The sequence below is a fragment of the Ruditapes philippinarum genome, unplaced genomic scaffold (assembly GCF_026571515.1).
Source record: "Ruditapes philippinarum isolate M1 unplaced genomic scaffold, ASM2657151v2 ctg2043_1_1_1_1, whole genome shotgun sequence".
NCBI lineage: Eukaryota > Metazoa > Mollusca > Bivalvia > Venerida > Veneridae > Ruditapes > Ruditapes philippinarum.
Genome location: NW_026856121.1, coordinates 27310 through 48128, shown reverse-complemented (window position 1 = coordinate 48128; position 20819 = coordinate 27310). Strand labels below are relative to the sequence as shown.

The 20819-nt window shown below is 31.7% G+C and overlaps 1 protein-coding gene across 1 annotated transcript in view; it reads right to left on the bottom strand.

The window, feature by feature from the left end:
• The window catches only part of LOC132745440 (protein PHTF1-like), a 34822-nt gene that overhangs the window by 9878 nt on the left and 4125 nt on the right, over positions 1 to 20819 (bottom strand). Inside the window, exons 4-13 of the mRNA XM_060734356.1 lie at positions 18912 to 19078; positions 17062 to 17176; positions 15016 to 15128; positions 9054 to 10410; positions 7618 to 7822; positions 4213 to 4230; positions 3739 to 3763; positions 1445 to 1521; positions 505 to 760; positions 179 to 275 (exon numbers count right to left, since the gene is read on the bottom strand). Coding sequence (XP_060590339.1) covers positions 179 to 275; positions 505 to 760; positions 1445 to 1521; positions 3739 to 3763; positions 4213 to 4230; positions 7618 to 7822; positions 9054 to 10410; positions 15016 to 15128; positions 17062 to 17176; positions 18912 to 19078 — 2430 coding nt within the window. The remainder of the gene's footprint in view (positions 1 to 178; positions 276 to 504; positions 761 to 1444; positions 1522 to 3738; positions 3764 to 4212; positions 4231 to 7617; positions 7823 to 9053; positions 10411 to 15015; positions 15129 to 17061; positions 17177 to 18911; positions 19079 to 20819) is intronic.

Below are 20819 nucleotides of genomic sequence, written 5' to 3'. Positions count from 1 at the left end.
TTGCTACACTGGAAGCAGTGCTGCTAAAACACACTAAAAATCTCAAAGAGTGCTATTGTTAATCGTACTATTCAGGATATGCCTCTAAACCAGAATAAAGGCTTGGTCTGAAAGCTTTCCCGTTTAACTGTGTATATCACTGAATTCATAATGTAACTAAAATACTAGATGAGCAAACCTGTTTAAAAGTCCTATCAGCAACAGAGAGCATGAAGAATAATATTGCACTGAGACAAAACCTCTGTAAGGCAGCATTGGTGTGAATCAACCGTGACCTGAAATATTGTAAAAAATACTGAGTTCCATAAGTCAGCTGGATAGCCTCCTCACATGAAAGAATACAAGTCCCTTGCGAGGATTTGAACCCACAGCGGTTGGTCAGGGGCAAGTGGTTTGAAGTCAACCATAATCACTAGGCCAAAGATGACCCATGTATTGATAAGACCTAAAATTAGTAAAACAATTTTTCTAAACATTAAGCCACATATAACATCTTGCTCTCACCTCCATGTGTTATGGCCGCTCCATTCCCAAATGACTGACAAAATATCCCACGTCAACAGTGCTGGCAAATCCTTTGAGTGAAATGCTTCAAACAGCAATGGTGTGGCAGCCATTAAGAGTGAAAATGTAAATCCAATGAAAATATAATCTGAGCTTTCTGGTATCTTGTCAACAGTTTCAATGATAGCCCAGCCGATGTCAAGGGCTGTAAGCTCTACTTTCTTACACTCATTCCTCTCCCAGATTATGCATGTCACTGAAATTAAGTACATTGAATGAGTGTAGATTTTTTAAAGTTGAATAAAATTTTATCATGCTACCCTTTATCTACTGTAGTTTGGGTAAATGGATTTGCCCTGCTTTGAATTAGAAACTGTCAATTAGAAGAAAATTAATATCAAAATACATACAGTACAGAACCTGGCAAAGCCTTATCACTTTAGTTTCCTTCAAGTTAAAGGGCTAAACATTAAATATGATATTTATATCATCACCTGAGTGCAGTAATGAGTTATTTAACTGGAATTAGCTCATTACTGCACTAGGGTAACATTACATATTACTTTTTTCATTGAATATGTTACATTCATCTATAAATAGCCTAGTTTTGTAAACTTTTACAGTTTATAATATCACTAGTATTCATCAACCAATAGAAAGCATACATTTTTTTTATTGGGTTTAACGTTGCACCAATACAATATAGGTCATATGGTGACTTTCCAGCTTTACTGGCTGAGGAAGACCTGAGAGTTGCTCCTCTGTACATTATTTTAGGCAAATGCGGATAACCTGAGTAGAACCACTGACGTTCCATAAGCTAGTTTAATAGCTTTCTCACATGAAAAACCCAAAGATGCCAGCGTGTATCCAACCTACAGAGGTTAGAGAACAGAAAGCATGATAAAGCCAGATTTACTTTTATAAAGAATAAGGTTACCTTTATCAGGTGGGTGAGCACTACTAGATGTTGATGACTGAAACGAAAACATAGAAGGTTTGTCTATCTTATTCATTCTTTATAAAATCTTTTGTTGTTTTTATCTCTCAAAAACTTATGCTTTATTAAAAACATTATATTACTAAAATGGAATGGCAAAAACTTAAAATGTACACAACATTAGTTATAGCAATAAAAAAAGCTTAACTAAATTCCTTAAAATTATTCAAATGAAAAAAAAATCACAACAATGTGATGAAAATTCACAAACACTCACTGTGTTGCAGTTTTTTTTAGGATGCTTACTCATTAGGCATGAAGATATTGTGTGAATGTACAATGTCTACTGTAAATAGTTGTGGTGACTTATAATAACTGAATATTTTCTTATTTCATCATTATTGTCATATACATTGTATGAGTTTCTGAAATTACTTATGTAATGACCAAAGAGGTTTGACTTAGAGTTAACATGTGATATACAGACTTCAATTATCACATGATATATAAATTAATTGCCATCACCCAGTGTTTCAGTACATGTCAATTTGAACTGAAGTTTTTTAACCTTTACCCTACTTTGTTTAGAAGTGTTTGTTGTTAGTTTACAGGACACAATATTTGTTTTTTTTCAACATGGAGCAGTAATCAGTGTACAGCCTGGTCAGTCTGTGCAAATGTACATATGTTTCAGTGTACACTCTAAAAATGCACATGTTTCAGTGTACATTGTACAAAATGTACATGTTTCAGTGTACAAATGTACATGTTTCAGTGTACAAATGTACATGTTTCAGTGTACAGTGTACAAAATGTACATGTTTCAGTGTACAGTGTATAAAATGTACATGTTTCAGTGTACAGTATACAAAATGTACATGTTTCAGTGTACAGTGTACAAAATGTACATGTTTCAGTGTACAGTATACAAAATGTACAGGAAGAAAACATCTAAATTGGATTTTCCCATTGCATTTTATTACGGTCAGAATAAGATAATTAAAATCAGATCTACTGATATATCATGGTTCTTCATAAAGTATCAAATTTTAATTGAGAAATGACTGATATTTAACAAACCTGGAATACCTTATAATAAGGAACTTATTATGGGTAATGATATAGTGTGCCATTCTGTTTAATTTTTTAATTGAAAATAATTATCTTTGTTTTTTTTTTACTTCAAAAGAGAGAGAGAGAAAGATAGAAAGAGAATAATTGTTAAAAAGACACAAATCTATACTATTATATCGATATAAATAAAGAAGAACATTGTGAAATCAAACAGAAATATGTGCTACTTTAAATATAAGTTATGTCACACTATCTTCAAGAAGAATTTGAGTTGTTTATAATGAATGTTACACAAAGTTATATTATGTTTGATTACATTGAAAAAAACAGGATATCTACAATTTATGCTATTATAAAGGTATTCTTGAAAAATTTAAGAGTGTAATAAACTACTATATTGAGGAGAGGGATAGAAGATTTATTATAAATTTGAGAACTGATTTCACCTCCCTTAAAGATTGTCTCCCAACTCATAAACTACTGGTACACATTACAACTATTTCCCCTTCCTTAAAGATCCCATAAAGAAAATGCTGGGACTCAATAAAACTACTGTTTATCACAATATTTTAGCATATGGCAAATTTACAATACATTATACTTTAAGCTTGATGATACATATATAAAATTTCATTCAATATAATGAGGATATGAAATATTGATTTTGATCACATAATGAAGGTGTTACTAATAATTAGTTACACCTTCATTCTGTGATCAAAATCAATATTTCAAGTAAATCAAACATTACCTTACAGGGCACAAAATCCTCATTTAACATAAATCCTAACATACAACACAGCTTTGTAAAAACTGACTTTACATTAGATATTTATAATGCACTCTTATCTTAATACAACAAAACCAACTTAACTTTGAGGATGCAAAAATGGTAAGTTGTTTCACATTTGAGGATACGAAAGTTCCTCTCATCACTGAAATCTTTTGATGCATTAAAATTCACTTTTTGGTACAATAAAACTAATCTTTTGGTACATTAAAACTTATATTTTAGTAAATTTAAACTTATCTTTTGGTACATTATAACTGCTTTAATACGAGTCATGCTGGCAACAGAGAATCAAATACACAAGTTCAGAACTGATTACAAAATACTTTCTGTACAGTATAAAACATTCTGTTTGGTAAAGGATACATTTGTTTTGCTTTTGACAACAGACAAAGACTTGTAACAATCAGATTTCAAACAAGATGCATACTGTGAACTGTTGTTACCTTTTTCCTCTAAAATATATCAATTATTATTAATAATCCACTATTATTAAAACGTCTATAAAAATTATAAAAATACAAATACCAAAGGTTAAACTTTCATTTTATGTAAATATTTCAAGAAAAATATGTTGAATTTGTTAATGTAGTCAGATTTAACAAATGCTCCAATGTCCCCCTCTACAGAGGGCATTGACCCTGGTGACCTTGACCTTTGAGTCAATGACTACTTAAAGGATTTGGTAGGTAGAGCTCATCAAGGTGTATGTTCCTGTGAAGTTAGGAGGCTCTAGATGGAAGAACTTCCATGTTAGGCCAGGGTCAAGGTTAAAGTTGTTACAGACAGACAGACAAACAAACAGACAGACCAAAAGCAACTAATCACCAGATTATTCTTCTGGTGGGCATAAAAATATATATGATATATGGTAAAAGTTTGTGTATTATCAGGGATGTCATACCTTTGTACTGGAATAACGCTGTATAACATATTGTGAAATGTTAGCATTATACACTGATAATATTTTCCAGAATAACAGGATTTAAACAACCAACACTCATGTTAGTGAAAACATGGTTTTTCTGCCTTGATTCACAGCACAAAAAAAAATGTGATTGAAAACAAAATCGTAACAATTCTGACCAAATTACTACTCAATAAATTATGTGCTTGAAAACAAAATCGTAACAATTCTGACCAAATTACTACTCAATTAATTATTTGCTTGAAAACAAAATCGTAACAATTCTGACTGAATTACTGCTCAATAAATTATGTGCTTGAAAAAAGAAATTCATAACAATTTTGATCAAATTACTACACAATAAATTATTTGCTTGAAAACAATTTTTTTCACAATTTTGACCAAATAACTACTCATCTTCATTTCAATGACAAATTCTCAAAATGAAATATTGCAGGTTTTCTTATACAGATTACAAGTAAAGACTGAAAATAGTTATTTTCTCATATTAAACAAAATAGTAAAGGAGGTCCTGACATATGTAATTGAAATCCATAACATGTATGATGACAAAGCAAATTTAATAGTGAAATAAGTTACATACAAACAATTATTAAGCAAATTAGTCCTAACATTTTTCTTTTAGACAAGCATTATATTTGATGATTATTTTTAAACTGTTTGGCAATCTTGAATAATAAAGGTTGAGCTAAAACAACAATATTGTTGGAAATAATGGTTGCTCCCCAAAATAGCACATTGGAATAAGGAGAACATGGGTAAGTTGTAGATGGAAGGAGAAGTCAAAAGATCATGATTGATCAATTTTAAAGATCATGGCTGATGAATTTTAAAGATCATGGCTGATGAATTTTAAAGATTATGAATAATCACTTCTAAAGATCATATGATTGATCAATTTTAAAAGAACATGATTGATCATTTTTTAAATATCATGAATGATCAATTTCAAAGATCATGATTGATTCATTTTAAAGATCATGACTGTTCAATTCAAAATGGAGTGAAATATGAAAAAAGACAAAAATTATCTTAATATTCAATTATTTGTTAAGTAAAATGAATATTTGTATGCAATTAAATTATTTAATATTCGTGTCTGACATATGGATGGACAGACGGACAGAGCAGCAGCTATTTGCATAAAAAAAATTCAAATCACTTCAACCAACTCGACAACACTTTTTAAACATTAATATAAAAAATTTACAACAGAACTTTTAAGAAAATCTCTGGAGAAAATAACTGTTACTGTTAAAACAAATGTTGTCACACAAACTCTAACACTCACTGTCATTAAATACATTAATTTTTAATTAAGATGAAATTAGTAAAAGGATAAAATAGTAAGATCATTATATAAAGACATGAAAACACTACAAGGTGTTATATACCCACCTGTCTTCTGTTCTGTAAACAGTAATTAGTTTAAAATCAATCACTGGTGATTATATAGTAATAGTTATGGGGTTATTACACCATGGTTATAACATGTTCTGAAATTTTGTTATGGTATCACATTTTCTAGAATTTTATCCTGTTATAACATGTTGTAGAAACTTATTCTGTTATTCTGTTATAACATATTCTAGAAACTTTTTCTGTTATAAAATGTTGTAGAAGTTTAGTCTGTTTATAACATGTTCAAGAAGCTAATTCTGCCATAACATGTTCTTTAACTTTTATCATGTGTTATAAACATCATTCTAGAAGTTTATTCTGTTATAACATGTTCTATAATTTTATTCTGTTATGACATATCGTAGTACTTTATTCTGCTTAAAGTGACATTATGCTCATATTTTCATAGTCAAGTGAAGCTGAATTGACTTTATATTTGAAAAGATTGACTGTCAAAATGGTGTTTAACCAATAGTTGATATTGGAAAATGTTCAGGATAAAATTATAAAACTGCCTAAAATATAAAAAGACTGCCCCACTCTTTTTAAAAACTAAGCGCTATAGGTAAATCCTTATGCATATTTACAGAAATTTTATTGGGTTATGTGAGTTATTTATTGTTTATGCGAACTTAATTATAAAATTAAAGGGAAAAATGACAAAATGAAAACTTATTTTGATCTTCACCCGTTCACTCACTATATACCCTTGGATGGGCATAATGTCACTTTAAATTATACGTTTCTTTGTTTATTCTTTTATAAAATAATATGATCTAGAAGCTTTTTTATACTAGAACATGTTCTACAACTAATCAGGCTATAATAACATGTTCTAGTATTCTATATGCAATAACATTTCAAAAACTTTATTCTGTTATAACATGATCGTAATTAGAGGTGTTTTTTCTGTTATAACAATGTTGCATTCAACCCTCAATATATCTATCATTAAACAAAAATATAAATCATGCATAAAAGAAACAAAATCAGACTTTGCCATAGGACCATTACAAGACGTGTGTAAAGTTTGTACATCAGTCAAAACTGAAACCAGACTGCTACAAAAACTGACAGATCATGTTTCAACATTGAAGGTATTCATTTTAAACAAATGGGTCCTGTGGCACCAGGATTGCTCGTCTGAGAAAGCTGAGACATTAACAACATCTAAATTTATAGTTTTAGCTCTGATAGCCATCTTAATCAGAGGAACAGAACTTTGTGATATCTCTTCCATCACAATAAGTAAATCCCTGCAAAAATGAGCCAATCAATGGGCATGCTCTGGAGTGCGGGTAACTAATACCTGCACTCCAGTTAACGCACTGTGCATGTATGTGTATACGATTTAACTCTGGCACATTTTAAACAGAAAAGTCCCCAAACTATGATACAAGATATTTTAAGGATTTTCTGCTTCTGACACTCAGGCAGATACTTTTTTTTTTGGACAATTTCTACTTTAATAATAGAATTTTTCAATATCTAAAGTAAGAACTAAAATAGAGAAAAAACTATCAAAAGCATTTTTTTCTTTCCTTGTGTATTTTTTTTATAACTGAGATATTGTCTTTAATCTTCTATTTTTCTTAATCATAATCCACAATTGTACCTTTTCAAGGAAAAGTTTTTACAAACATGCATGTATATGTTACCTATTATCTATGTAAATGCTATACTTATTATGTATGTATTCATTTCTTGGAAATAAATGCACCTTATACCTGGTAAAAAAACAAAACAAGAACCACCGCTGCGTCAATCATTACACCTTGACTTTTTCATTGAAACAGACGAGCTAAAAAAATGATAACTTGGTAGAAACATTAATTTTACACCTTGATAAAATATCAGAGATTTGGCATATATATATTTATGAAAACCCTGACAATGGAATTCGTCTAAATACATGCATTTAACAGTACCCTTTTTAAATTATATATTTCGCACATTGCAATATATATTACATGTACATACCGTAAGAATGTTCATTTGCGTGTAGATTACTCGTTGTTATACCAATATTTTGTCCACTTTGGGCCGACTGTGCCTCATTATCGGAGTCCTTGTCCGGTTCCTCGTGATTGCCAATCTCCGGATCTGTCCCGCAACTGCTCGATTCTGTTGTACTGTTAACATCAGATTGTAAATGGTCACCCCACTCCTCTGAACTTGCCATATTCTGTATAACATAATGATTAACATGAATAAAATTTATAATTTATAATAGGTCTTTATTCCTTTATCAACAAGAGCTGTCCGTAAGACAGCGCGCTCAGACTTTTTTTAGTGCTTGCCTATAATACAAAACATTGACAGTTAAGGGCCCCATAATTCAAATAAAATCTTTGACAGAATTACCTTCTCCTGGACATGTTTGGGAATCATGATTGTAAACAAGTATTCCAACTTTCAAATTAATATCTCAAACAGTTCAGTCAAAAAGTGGACTGGTACTAAAAACTTAACAAGATTCTAAGTCGATAAAAGGCCTTAATTTTTTAAAACAAATCCTTGACCAGAGCTACCTTCTCTTGCGTACAGATGGGGGTAATGATGTGAAATAGCATTAAAAGTTTCAAAGCAATATCTCAAAGGGTTAAGGCAATAAGTGGATTTTACCCATATTCAATGTATTTTCTAAGTCAAAAAGGGGCATAATTCTGTCAAAAACCTTGACAGAGTTATGTCCTCTTGTCTGTTGATGAAGGTCGTGATGGTAAACAAGTATGGTCAGTTTCAAAGCAATACCTCCAATGGTTTTGAAATAAAGTGAGGTGGTACAAAAAACTTAACCAAGCTCAATACACTTTCTAAGTCAAAAAAGGGCCATAATTCTGTCAAAAACCTTGACAGAGTTATGTACTCTTGTCTGTAGATGGAGGTTATGATGGTGAACAAGTATGGTAAGTTTCAAAGCCATACTTGTAATACTTCTGAAATAAAGTGGGGTGGTACGAAAAACTTAACCAAGGTGTGACGCCAATGCCGACACCGGGGCGAGTAGGATAGCTCCCCTTTTCATAGAAAAGTCGAGCTAAAAATTCTTTTCTTTCTTTTATTTTAAAATTTGATTGCGTTTACTTCCATATGCAATATTTATAAAACGTTTGCGGTGAACCAATCACATCTGCGATTTTTTCGTGATGTTTTACTTTCCTTTTCAGTTTCCAATTCCCTGCCTATGTGCAACAAAATAATTTTATCATAACTTTCTAGAATGACAGGCTTTATTAAGTGGAAGTCAAGTTTAAAATAAAACACCTTTCATCTATTTATGATCTCAACACAAAATCCATTTATTGCAGACTAATTTAAATATCAATGAGGCGGCAAACACATGTGCCTAAATACACATGGTTTGACTGTATATATAAAATCAAATAAATATCAAAACTATTCAATACCCTTACCCTTCTACTGCCCCTACTTCCTCTACTGTATTCTGTCCCTTCAGTCTCGCCCTCTGAAGAACTGACTCTTGCTGTACTATGCTTCTTATTATCCCTTATATTCAAACTCATATGTCTACGATTACGTAAACCAGTTCCACCAACTTCACTAGTGTCCGACATATTCATCTTTCTCCGTCTCACACTTGGCAAGATTTTATTTGAGGCAAGGTTATTGTCAGATTCAGACTCAGTGTCAGTGTTACATATACCACTCCCTCTTACAGACCTCTTTGTTTGTAACAAGACATCTGATTGGGTATGAGTTGGTGTTCCCTCCCTTGAACTCTTTGGAGTGATCTCCCTTAGTTGTACTAAGTCTTTTGTAAAGTGGACAGAACTCACCGAGTGTGTGGTAAGGTTAGAATCTTGAGCAGATATTGACTGAATGTCATTTTGACATTCCAGCTTTAGGTTAGAGGGACAAGTGCTTTTTAAAGCTCTCTTTTGACTAGAAACATCTTTGGTTTCATTATTTTTATCACAAGCACCTTTTGTGTTCTCGGTCTCCATTTCCGTAGAGATATTTACGAAAGAACTTTCACTGTCTCCAGTTAGAGTTTTATCATTCATTATTTTATCATTCAAGTCATGTATAGCTGTATCCTGAATTGAGGCTTCATTACAGGACTCAATATGGGAAAGTCCCTCAAACTTTATTTTATCACTTATGGAGATTTTTTCATGTAATTCATTGGCACAATTTGGTTCAGTTTCTGTCAGTTTATCGTTCATAGAAATGGTACAAATGTTCACACGTACCACATCCTCCTCTTCAGACGAAATAGACTGACTATGTCTTTTTGATTTTTCACAACCACTCTCATCTATTGCTAGCTTATCTTCATCTGAATTTGAATCTTTTGGAAAGTCACTCTCTTGACTTTCGTTCTTTTTAAGAAATGCTTTAACTTTAGCATCAGCACTTGTCGATACTACAATACGTGGAGAAATATCCAGTTTATTATCTAATAATGAATCTCTTACATCACAACCATTTGAGTCATGCTCTAATGATGATTTGTCAGCGATAGAGTCGCTAGCTTCATGTGTATGGTACGCTGACTCCGAGTCCTGGGAACCTTTCTCAAGGTTCTGTTCTCGTCGCAAACTCGGCCTCTGATTGTTTGGCTTCAGCCTAACTCTCCTTTCTTTTGTCCTTTCTCTCAATGGTCTTGAACCTATATGACCTTTCATACTTGACTTTGATTGACTTGGTGTCGGGTCATTTTGAGTTGTTGGCGAGGACCCAGTAATGTCATTGTTAGAAACACTTCCTCTATTCTGTGATAAGGACCTTTTTCTTCTCCATCCATCCCTGAAACAAACAAATCAAGATATGTTTCTACTCTACAGACCTTATGAGATATATGTCATAAAAGTTCTTGATTGCTTCTTAAAGCCGCATGCCTCTAGAAATGTTGGAAAATATCAAATAATCAGGTATTTCATAAATAAAGAAAACATAACCTTTTAGTTTAATTGACTTATATTTTTGGCAAGATATAAGAAAAAAATATTACAAGAGCTCTCTGTATGACAGCGCACTCAACAATTCACATTGCTAGACTGTTTGAAAAAGGGGCTAACTGTAAAAAGCTAAATCAGTTATGGCACCCACGCCAATAATGTAAAATAGTCACATAGGGCAAGTGTGTGCAGTTTCAACCCATATTCTTCAATAATTTTGGAGATATTAACTTCTACACAAAAACTCAACAAAAATGTAACAGTGCGGCCAACACTGTGGAGAGTACAGCAGCTCTCCTCATCTTCAAATATTTAAGCTAAAAACACAATTAAAATACTTCATTGTACATACTGTAGTGTACTAGTGTTGAATGTCAGCAATAAACTGATCTTATTCTAATATCCGTGACAGAAGAGACACGTTGTTTTAATAACGGACAATAATTGCCAGGAAATTAAGATTGGAAGTTCCAGTTAAAAGATATAAGAATTCAGGAAACAAAGTGATCCCTCAGAAGCATTAATCACAACAAAATAACATAAGAATTGCAGACTCGGTTTGATTGAGTCTGTACAAGATGCTCTATTACAGGAAGTGATATTAACAGTCTTATCTGATGATGTTACAACATTCTAAAAAGAATATTAACAGTTAACTTCTCTAATTTTGACAACATGGTTAGAAAAATTTAACATATCACTTTTGGAAAATTAAGTGAAGAACTTGCTATATAAAGTGCTCAGTAAACACATATATAATAATAATAATAATAATAATAATAATAATAATAATAATAATAATAATACATAAAGTATTAAAGGGACTCAACTGCGGATTTTTTGACATGATAGGACTGGAAATATTTTTATGATATTCATGTACCATTTGATATTGGTCTGAACTTACATGTAAAATTTCAGATCATTTTTCCAAAATAATTATTTTACTTGTGAAACAAAATACCCAATAATTGAACATTGTTACCAGGAAAACAATTGCATAAATATACAATTTTCAATATAGTTCTGAGTTTGTCTTTTTTTTTTTTTCTTTTTTTTTTAATCATTTCATTTTAAACAGCCCATTTGATCTTTGTAAGAAATTCAATTTTCTGTTTTTTTGTTTTTCTCTCTCCAGCTTTTTGACCTCAGTCGAGTTCCTTTAAAATGTCAAAAATTTATTCAAAGAGACAAGTCTACAAATCTCTACCAACTTGCAACTTTCCTACATGAAGTTAACAAAATCACTCAGCAAAAAATTGAATACTTCAGGACAATAATGAATTTTAAGAAGAAAAAAAAATTCAATTACATTACGTAATTATACTAGTATAAAAGTACAATTTAATAAAGAACGAAACATGGAAACATTATATTTTTCATTTGCAGCCCTAGCATTCAACATTCTTTCAGATATTCCGATAGCTTTCATATATGGTCCACTTAATAATGTCCTTTGCAACACTCAACCTTGCAACTCAACCAGTGTGGTCATAAAATAGGATTTCATACTTAAAAATATCATGCAAAGCTAAAGCTAGATTCTTTATAACTAAAATTGCCACAATTTTTTTTTTCCTGGGAAATTCTCTAATATCATAACAAACTCATAGAATGTTCACATCAATATAACAAAATAGGGAGTTAAAGGAGTTCAATGCATGATTCTTTTTACTGTCAACTAAACTATAAAACCAAAGGTATGTTTTCAGTCAAGAAAACATTGTATGACCTAGTTTTATAAATATTCATTCAACTAGCCTCAAGGAAAGAAAAAACTATTCAGGTCTTTCTGTTAACCCATTACTTCATATACACGCCTTTTAACGCCTTTTTCACCCCCCCCCCCCTTTTTGTTGTCTCAAATGATGAAAAATTGCCTTATTTAGGCCCCAAACACTTGTTTCTGTTTGAGAAATGTTGTTAAAAAAAGTGACCTCTTTTTGGGCGCGGCCCCCCAACCAAAAGATACATCAGGGGGTTGCCAGAAGGGGGATGTGCCCCCTTCTGTTTGGGGGGGTTTGAAGGGGGGCGGAGTCCCCCTCATCGCCAAGAAAATTTTGGACTTGTGAGAGGCTGTAAATGACCCCAGATTGATCATAAGGTAACGTGTAACCAACGCTGAAAAGCATTTGACTCTATCTCAATCCATTGAGAAGTTGCAGCACTTTGAAATCAATTTTGATGGAAAAAATCAACGCAAAATAGTGATTTTTGGCAATTTTGAGATGTCCCCTCGTTGCCATGGTAACAGAAAATTTAAGCCTGAGCATGCTGTTGCAAGGGCAATGGTCCATTCAACATTTGTGCCAAGTTTGATTAGTGTTGAAGCAGTTTTTATAGTATTATAGCAATTTGAACTTGTAACGGGAGACTTTTCAATGAAAACAGCCATTTTTCACAAAATGCTCATGAAGTAATGGGTTAAATCACCCACCTGTTGAAACCAAAAGTTATCAACCTTTACCATCAATATAAAGCTACAGGCCAGCCTGCAAATCCGTGCAATCTGACAAAGCTCTATGATGTTGGGTAACTAACATGAAATTTTCATTTTGATATCCCTAAAATTGATAATGGGCAGGACCCAAAGTAGAAAGTAGTCAAGTCCATTTCTGAAATTCAGCAGGTAAAGAGTTTAAATTTGTTCAACAGAAATTTACAATAAGTGAAGCCGTCAAGTTCAACATTACTCCTATGAATAAATTTCTTAAAAGAACATCCAAAGTGTACTATTTACCAGAAGATTCCTTTTTCTTTTTTGGTTGGTTTTCAATATAATAATGCACCAACACAGAATAGATCATATGGCAACTTTCTAGCTTTCCTGGTAGAGGAAGACCACAGTTGCCCCTCCATACATTATTTCAGGCACAAAACTGGCACCTAAGTAAAACCACTAATGTTTCCTAAGTTAGCTGGATAACTTCCTCACATCAAAGAATCAAAAGTCCCTGGCAGGATTCAAACTCACAGCGGTTAGGGGTTAGTGTTTTGAAGTCAACAACCTTTACCACTCAGCCAAAGATGCCCTAAGCAGATTTACTGGTGGAGGAAAGTTTCTATAACTGATTTAGATACATCAGTATTGTAATATCTTTAGTATGACAAAGTGTCATTCTAAATATTGAACCAAATAGCTTTTTTTCTAAACACAAATGGATATTTTTGATAAACAAAGACACATAAGACGGACAACACACTCGAACAGTCTCGGCACTTCATAGCAAAAATCAGGTAAATGTCAAGTAAGAATCTGAGCCAGTGACCTACAATAACGACAGATATGTGTAGATTTGAAGATTCAACTACTAATATCAGTTGTTCAAAAGATAGGATTTGCATGTAAAACAACAACAACAAGATATTTCTTAAAATAAAATACAGGAAATAATCCAGTAGAAATCATGTCTAGAATTAAGGAACTAAATCTGTAGTCACTCTGACCAAAAAAATAATCCTGAAGTTTCAAGAGAATCTTCTTTGGTCGTAAGTAAAGGTCACAGGCAACAGTTTAAACCAGGAATTTTTTAAGTTCACATAAAGGTTAAAGGAATATGAAGCAGCGGACAACAAGTGTTATACGGATGTGAGGTCAAGCCAGATGGTCCCATTATACTTTTAAAATCAAGCTTAAATATCAAATAAAGTAACTTTTTTGAAGAAAAAAAAATAATATAAATGTGAAATTAACAATACAAAAATAGGTGAGAACACAAGTGTTGCAAATGAATAATTAAGGATAATTCCCTGAGGCTAGGAGGTCAAAACTGGATATCAACAACTGTGGTAGGGTATTCTTTAACACATCTTACTTACGAATCACTAGAAGTTTCATTACTACATAACAGAGCGACAAACAATACAGTGTAACGAAAAAAATCAACAACGATAATGAAACTAAAACATAGAAAATATAGTTACATACATTACAATATAGGTAAAAAAAGAGCATTTATATGGATTTTGTCACTTAATTAGTGTATAAAATATACAGCTGTAACTGACTCAGTGCATAGCAGATGATAATTATTGTTGATATACACCAATACATCAATAATTACTTGAAAATTACTTGAAATAACTTGTCACCACTGCTAGAAAATATGTCCATTATAAAAATACAGCATAGATTTAGACATAAATGTCTGCTTCTGTATCTGTTTAGCGTGAATTTTCATAATTTCTAGACATTTAATTCATAAGTCAAAATTATTGATTCTTTAAAATGTGTAGTGACTATAGATCTACAGAAAAATATCCACAATATATCAATATTGTTTCTATTGATGACAGCTCTAATCAAATATACCTAGTTACTTCTAAAACAGAAACAATTTAGATCTAATCAATTATTTTTAGTATTCCTGTATTCCCAAGACCTTAAGTTTTATATATTAAGCATATTATTTCTAAACAGTTTGCCTGTTACATGTACAAATATTATATGAACCTTTTATTATCTCTGGTGGGGGGTTTCAGGTGGGTCAATATGGTCTGTGAATGGATCAGTCCAAGTAAAACCATGAGTATGACTGGTACAACAACTTCACTCAGTGACTGCTCCTGAAACATAGCATTAATTATCACATTAATTATTCCATTTATCAAATCAAAATTTAGATTAGAGAAGCTATATTTTGGGTTCGAGTTAACAGTAAATATTTACTGGCCCCCAAAATGCAATTATTTTAATTTCTCAAAATATCTTAAGTTACTTTTTGTATCCTATTAAGACAGTACTATTAATCATCATTTGCTCCTGCTTTTTTTGCAATTGATAGATCCCTACTCTGGCCTTTAATTTAAATAACAATAGTTTTGACCATAAACATTTTGTTAACAAATATGTTGGGGTAAAATTCTTTTTATATGCCCTTATCTGCTAATTAGAATTAGACAGGTCAGGGATCTATGCATTAGTACAGTTGAGATCATTTTGTATTTCTTAGTCAAAAAACCATTTTGTTTACATTTTGCTACCTTTATTACAAATTACTTAACATTCAGCACTACTTACTTTCTGAAGTTTCGGTGTTAAGCATAGTTTTAAAGCACATTATTCAAGCATAAGTATTATGGTTTGAAAGCAATATCTCAATTCATAAAAGAAAAACTTTTAAAAATGAATTGGTTTACAATGGGCACATTTTCTGAAAGTACCGGTGTCTCAAATATTGATAAAAACAACAGAAATGTATTATTTGTTATTTTCTTTTAAAATTATTGCAATATTGAAAGAAGAAAATGTCGATAAAGTTCTTGGGGATTTAGTATCAAGATTTTTATAATGAATAATAATATTTTGTCATAGAACAATTTATTATCAGTTATATAAATATATGTAATATCAGATCATGTATCTCACACATGCCAACACCATCCATATATGAGCCGCATCATGACAAAACCAACATAATAGGTTTGCGATCAGCATGGATCCAGACCAGCCTGCGCATCCGCGCAGTCTGATCAGGATCCATGCTGTTCGCTTGAAAACCCTATAACAAGTAGAGAAACTGATAGCGAACAGCATGGATCCTGATCAGACTGCGCGGATGCGCAGGCTGGTCTGGATCCATGCTGATCGCAAACCTATTATGTTGGTTTTGTCATGACGCGGCTCATATAATTCTTTCATTATTTGTTGTTATGTGTGATACTACATACTATCAACTTAATAATTACGTATTGTATCAGTCATCGAATTTAGCACTGGCCTGGTGGCCCATGGCCAGTGAAAATTAGTTCGGGCAAGTGAAAATTTTAAGAAAATTTAGTTAAATATATAGAAGAATTAATTCAAAACTGGAATTCGGGCTAGTAAAATTCAAAATCTTAAATTCATTGACTGTTGTATTACAGACCTTCAATTATAGACCAATTCAATTTATCAAAAATTGTGACATTTAAGCCGCTACCAACGCCTAAGTTAGAGAGGTAGCTCTCCCCTTTATATAAATACAATAGTCAAGCTAATAATATACCATATACCAGGTTATTTTCGTGTTTGGCAATTTTTGCAATTTTGGCAGTTCTCTAATTTTACCAATTTTGTTATTTTTTAGCTGCCTTAGTATGCTTGTATACCTACATGCAAGGTGTGAATTATTTTACAATCAGTTCAACAATCAAATATAAAGTTTGCTGACTGTGTCACTATAGATTGTTGATGTATTTTTAAATAATTAATGCTGAATAAACTGGAATATCGATTATTGGTATTTGACACATTGATAAATAGGTATCACAAGGTATAATTATATACTATAACTAAACTTGGTAGAAAATTTAAAATAGGAAGTCAAGTTACAGAAACAAGAGAATTCCAAGTATTAAATTGAAGTAAAATTTAGCAAATCTATTTTTTGTGATATTCAAAGTACATGAATATAGCAAAAATTAGAAATTCACAAAAAACAACCCAACAACCTGATATACAGTATGTTACTACGTACCCTCTACCAGGTAATATGGTTAAACTTACTGAAACACTTACATCCTGTGTCAATTCTTCCCCAACATTGTTGAAGAACACACAAGTTGTTATAATCTGCATTGTATATAATACCATAAGCCCCGCCCAGAATGGCAACGATGTTTGCTGTATCCACCTAGAAAAGAATATAATTGTTATACATGTATTTTGACTAAAAAAATACTTGATAGAAAATAGGTATTATCCGGGACTCTGCAAATGTTCGTTTTTCCCATCTGATCTCTAGGAAAAAAAATTTCTTTACTGTTATAGCTTCACAGTGGACTACCGTTCATATTAGAGTGATCAATGCAAATTAGCACTTATTATCCATATATTTACCAAGTTTGTTTGTGCCCCCAGATAATACCCATTTCAGGAGTATCACTATGTTGAGATCATGATTTAAACAAGTTATGAAGAAACAAGTTATGAAGTTTATGCTGATTCCTAACATTAACTCCGAAGATGGAATCCAATAACTTAATATTACACCAAACTTCTTTACTGACAAGCTCTTGTGTATTTTAACCATACTAAATATCTTAAATGGACTTATTCATCTTTTAATTTGGACAAAACCAGGAAATTTAAAAAGTAGGTACTGACTGAATTAAGCACACAGTGCACACTTTGATTAGATGGCACAAATGTGTTCACTTATCATGGTCTGCAGTCTGGACTGGTCACATTTGTAGAATAAGTTTCCACCAGTAGGCTAAATAATTAGGAATAACATGCATAAAACTGATGTGGCGACATCTAGCACACAGTGTCATAGACTGACAGTGAATGAGTCTGTCTTTCTAGGTTTAAAGATAGAGGTAAAGACCCTTTATATAGATCTTGCAGTTTTCACAACATATACTAGTATTCATTGCACAAACTTCAAGCTAACTATCAGCCTCAACTTTATGTTGTTTTTTATTTTAAAAGACAGTTGTGAGAGGCAAGTAATTATCTATTATGGCTGGCCCAAACAACATCACTAATGTCACAAATCTGAAATCAAGGAGACACAGCTACCATAACATGTATACATAAAATTTAGGGCTGTCATTGGCGGCAAACTTTGTATCCATTTATTGAGAACCCAATCAATTTAAACAGCTTTTACAGTGGTGACCATTTAAATATGTAAATATAAACTATCATCATCATGCTTTAAATGTTTGTTGTAGTCATCACATATTCAACACCATATTGCATTACTTATAGAAAAGCACATTTTCTTTTAAATAGGTTTCAATGACCTCTAAAACTTAAATTCAGGTTTTTTTTTCAAGCTAGCCAAGAAACAGAGAAGTAACTTCTCTGTTCAGTCATACATGGGTTTTATTTGTATTGATATTCCAAATAATGAATCAATATTGAATCAACTTTTAAATATCTTCTATATATGTACAATGATCCTGGTTGCCATATTCAATGCCCAGTTTTTTTCCAGTCTTTTGTGGATGAATCTAGGGCCCGTTCAATTGTAAAAATTTTCCCCTCATGACAAAATGGTGAGAAAAGTTTACATCATAATGTAGAAAATGCCTTGATACATGAGAATATAGTCCTATTTTAAAGTATTAAAATTCAACTATAAAATAGTGAGAAAAGTTTACATCATATGTAGAAAATGCCTTGATACATGATAAACGCCTTATCAAACAAAGTCTCATATCTAAATGTTTCTGTTTCTAACATTATTAAGTCATTCATTGACAATTTTGGTCAATAACTGCAATTTGACAATTGTGTATTTTAATTAAAAATGGTAGAAAAAAACATACTTTTTACTTCAAAACTGTATGGAAAAAAACCTTTTTACTTCAAAACTGTATGGAAAGCCCACTGATAATAATAATTCTTATTTTACGTACCATTGATAGTGAAATGGGAATAGCACAACACGACTGAATGTTTTGATTGTTATATATGTCCATGGCACTTGTGGTTTAGCCTTGGTAAATGTTGACCCTCTAACCAGATCTACATCTATAAGTTCTGTCTTTGGTCTAACAACTCTTCTAGGAGCTTGTTGAATTCCCTGTACAAATATATATAAAAACATGTAACAACATAATATGGAGAACAAGATCACCATATCATGTGTTATTTTAAAATATTCAAGTTAAAAAGGGGCATAACTTTTCAAGTTTTTTTTTTATGAATTTTGGTGAAATTTCTATAATCAACATAATTTCATAATCACAATAATAACTTTATCATTTTACAAAATGAGAGCAAATTAATAGAATATTTAGCATTTGTAAAGGCTATATTCTTAATTTTTAAACATTAATAAATATATACCAAAGTTCCATGCTTCATGATCACCCACAGTTCATCATTATTTTACTGTTGTTTTGCTTAGGTGTAAGTCACTCTGACACCGTGAAGGTGACTTTGCGACTTCCCAACTTTACAGGCAAGAGGCAGACCACAGGTGCACCTTCACGCAATTATTCAGGCAGAAGTATAACCATCAACCTTCTGTAAGCTAGCTGGATAGTCCCCTAATATGAAAGTATCTAAAATCCCTTAGGGATTTTAACCCACAGCTGTGAGGTGGCAAGGATAGTCAATCTTTAACCAACTGGCTATGGAGGCCCCTCATTGATAATAAATGACCATATAAAAAATTAATAAGATAAATTTCTAAGATAAATCTCATCTAAATGATAAAATTTTATGTAATTTTAACAGAGAAATTCAACATTCCTGCGGTGGCAAACTAATAATTAGGGATAATAAATCAATTTGTGTGGGGGAAAGTAATGTTGACACTCTTGCAATGTTAAGCACTATGTAAGCTATTCATACAATTATCTAGTTGTCAGTTTCTATATCAAAGTTAACTGCAAAATACTGGTTGAACTTTTCTAATAATTGTTTATTATATGTCATATAAAAACCTTTACAGAAATAGAACACAAGTCATTCCACACTGTAGAATCATATTTCAAATATTGAATACATTGTATGTCAGCAAACATTTCACACTCCTAATTGTTTACAAAACTTCTTGGTTTAAAACAATTTTCATAACCTTGCTTTGTGTTATTAACAAAGGCTTTTATTCAATTTAATATCAATTTTCCATTGTGAATATAATAATAAGAGATTTAAAAATCAAATTATTTGAATATATACTATGCTGATCTTTGGGTAAAATGCTTTAATGCAGGAGTTATTTAAAAATCTAGGAAACTCTTTCTGTATTTGTCAAATTTGAATAAGAAAATGCACAAACAATGTTTTGAAAGCTGCATACTCTCTTTTAACTGGTCATGTTTTTTTGGTCCTTTCTAAAAGAAACTGTCAGTTTTTTAATCTGCACTAGGTTCACCAAATGTACGTAGATTTTAAATGTGACATATCTTCTCTGTCTATATTTACATTGTATTTACTATACATTCAAAAAGAAATGACTGGAAACAATATTTTGAGATTTATGGTCCATTTGATGTAGGTCGAGACTAACTTATGTGCAAAATATCAGAATATTTACTCACTTCATTTTTTCCAGAATAATTATGATTATAATTATATAATTGTGATAAATTACCAAAAATTAATAGGCATTGCAAAACTTTTCACTCAAATCGGGCTTAGGAATAGAATAAGAATATAATTTTCAATTTCTTTCTATGTATATTTCTTAATCACCTTGACATCTCTTTCTATTTAAAGCGCCTCGGCTGATCTATGTAAGAAATTGAAAATTTATGTTTTTTTTGGCTTTTGAACTTCATGGGAGTTGCTTTATGTAGGTTTTTACTGTTTGG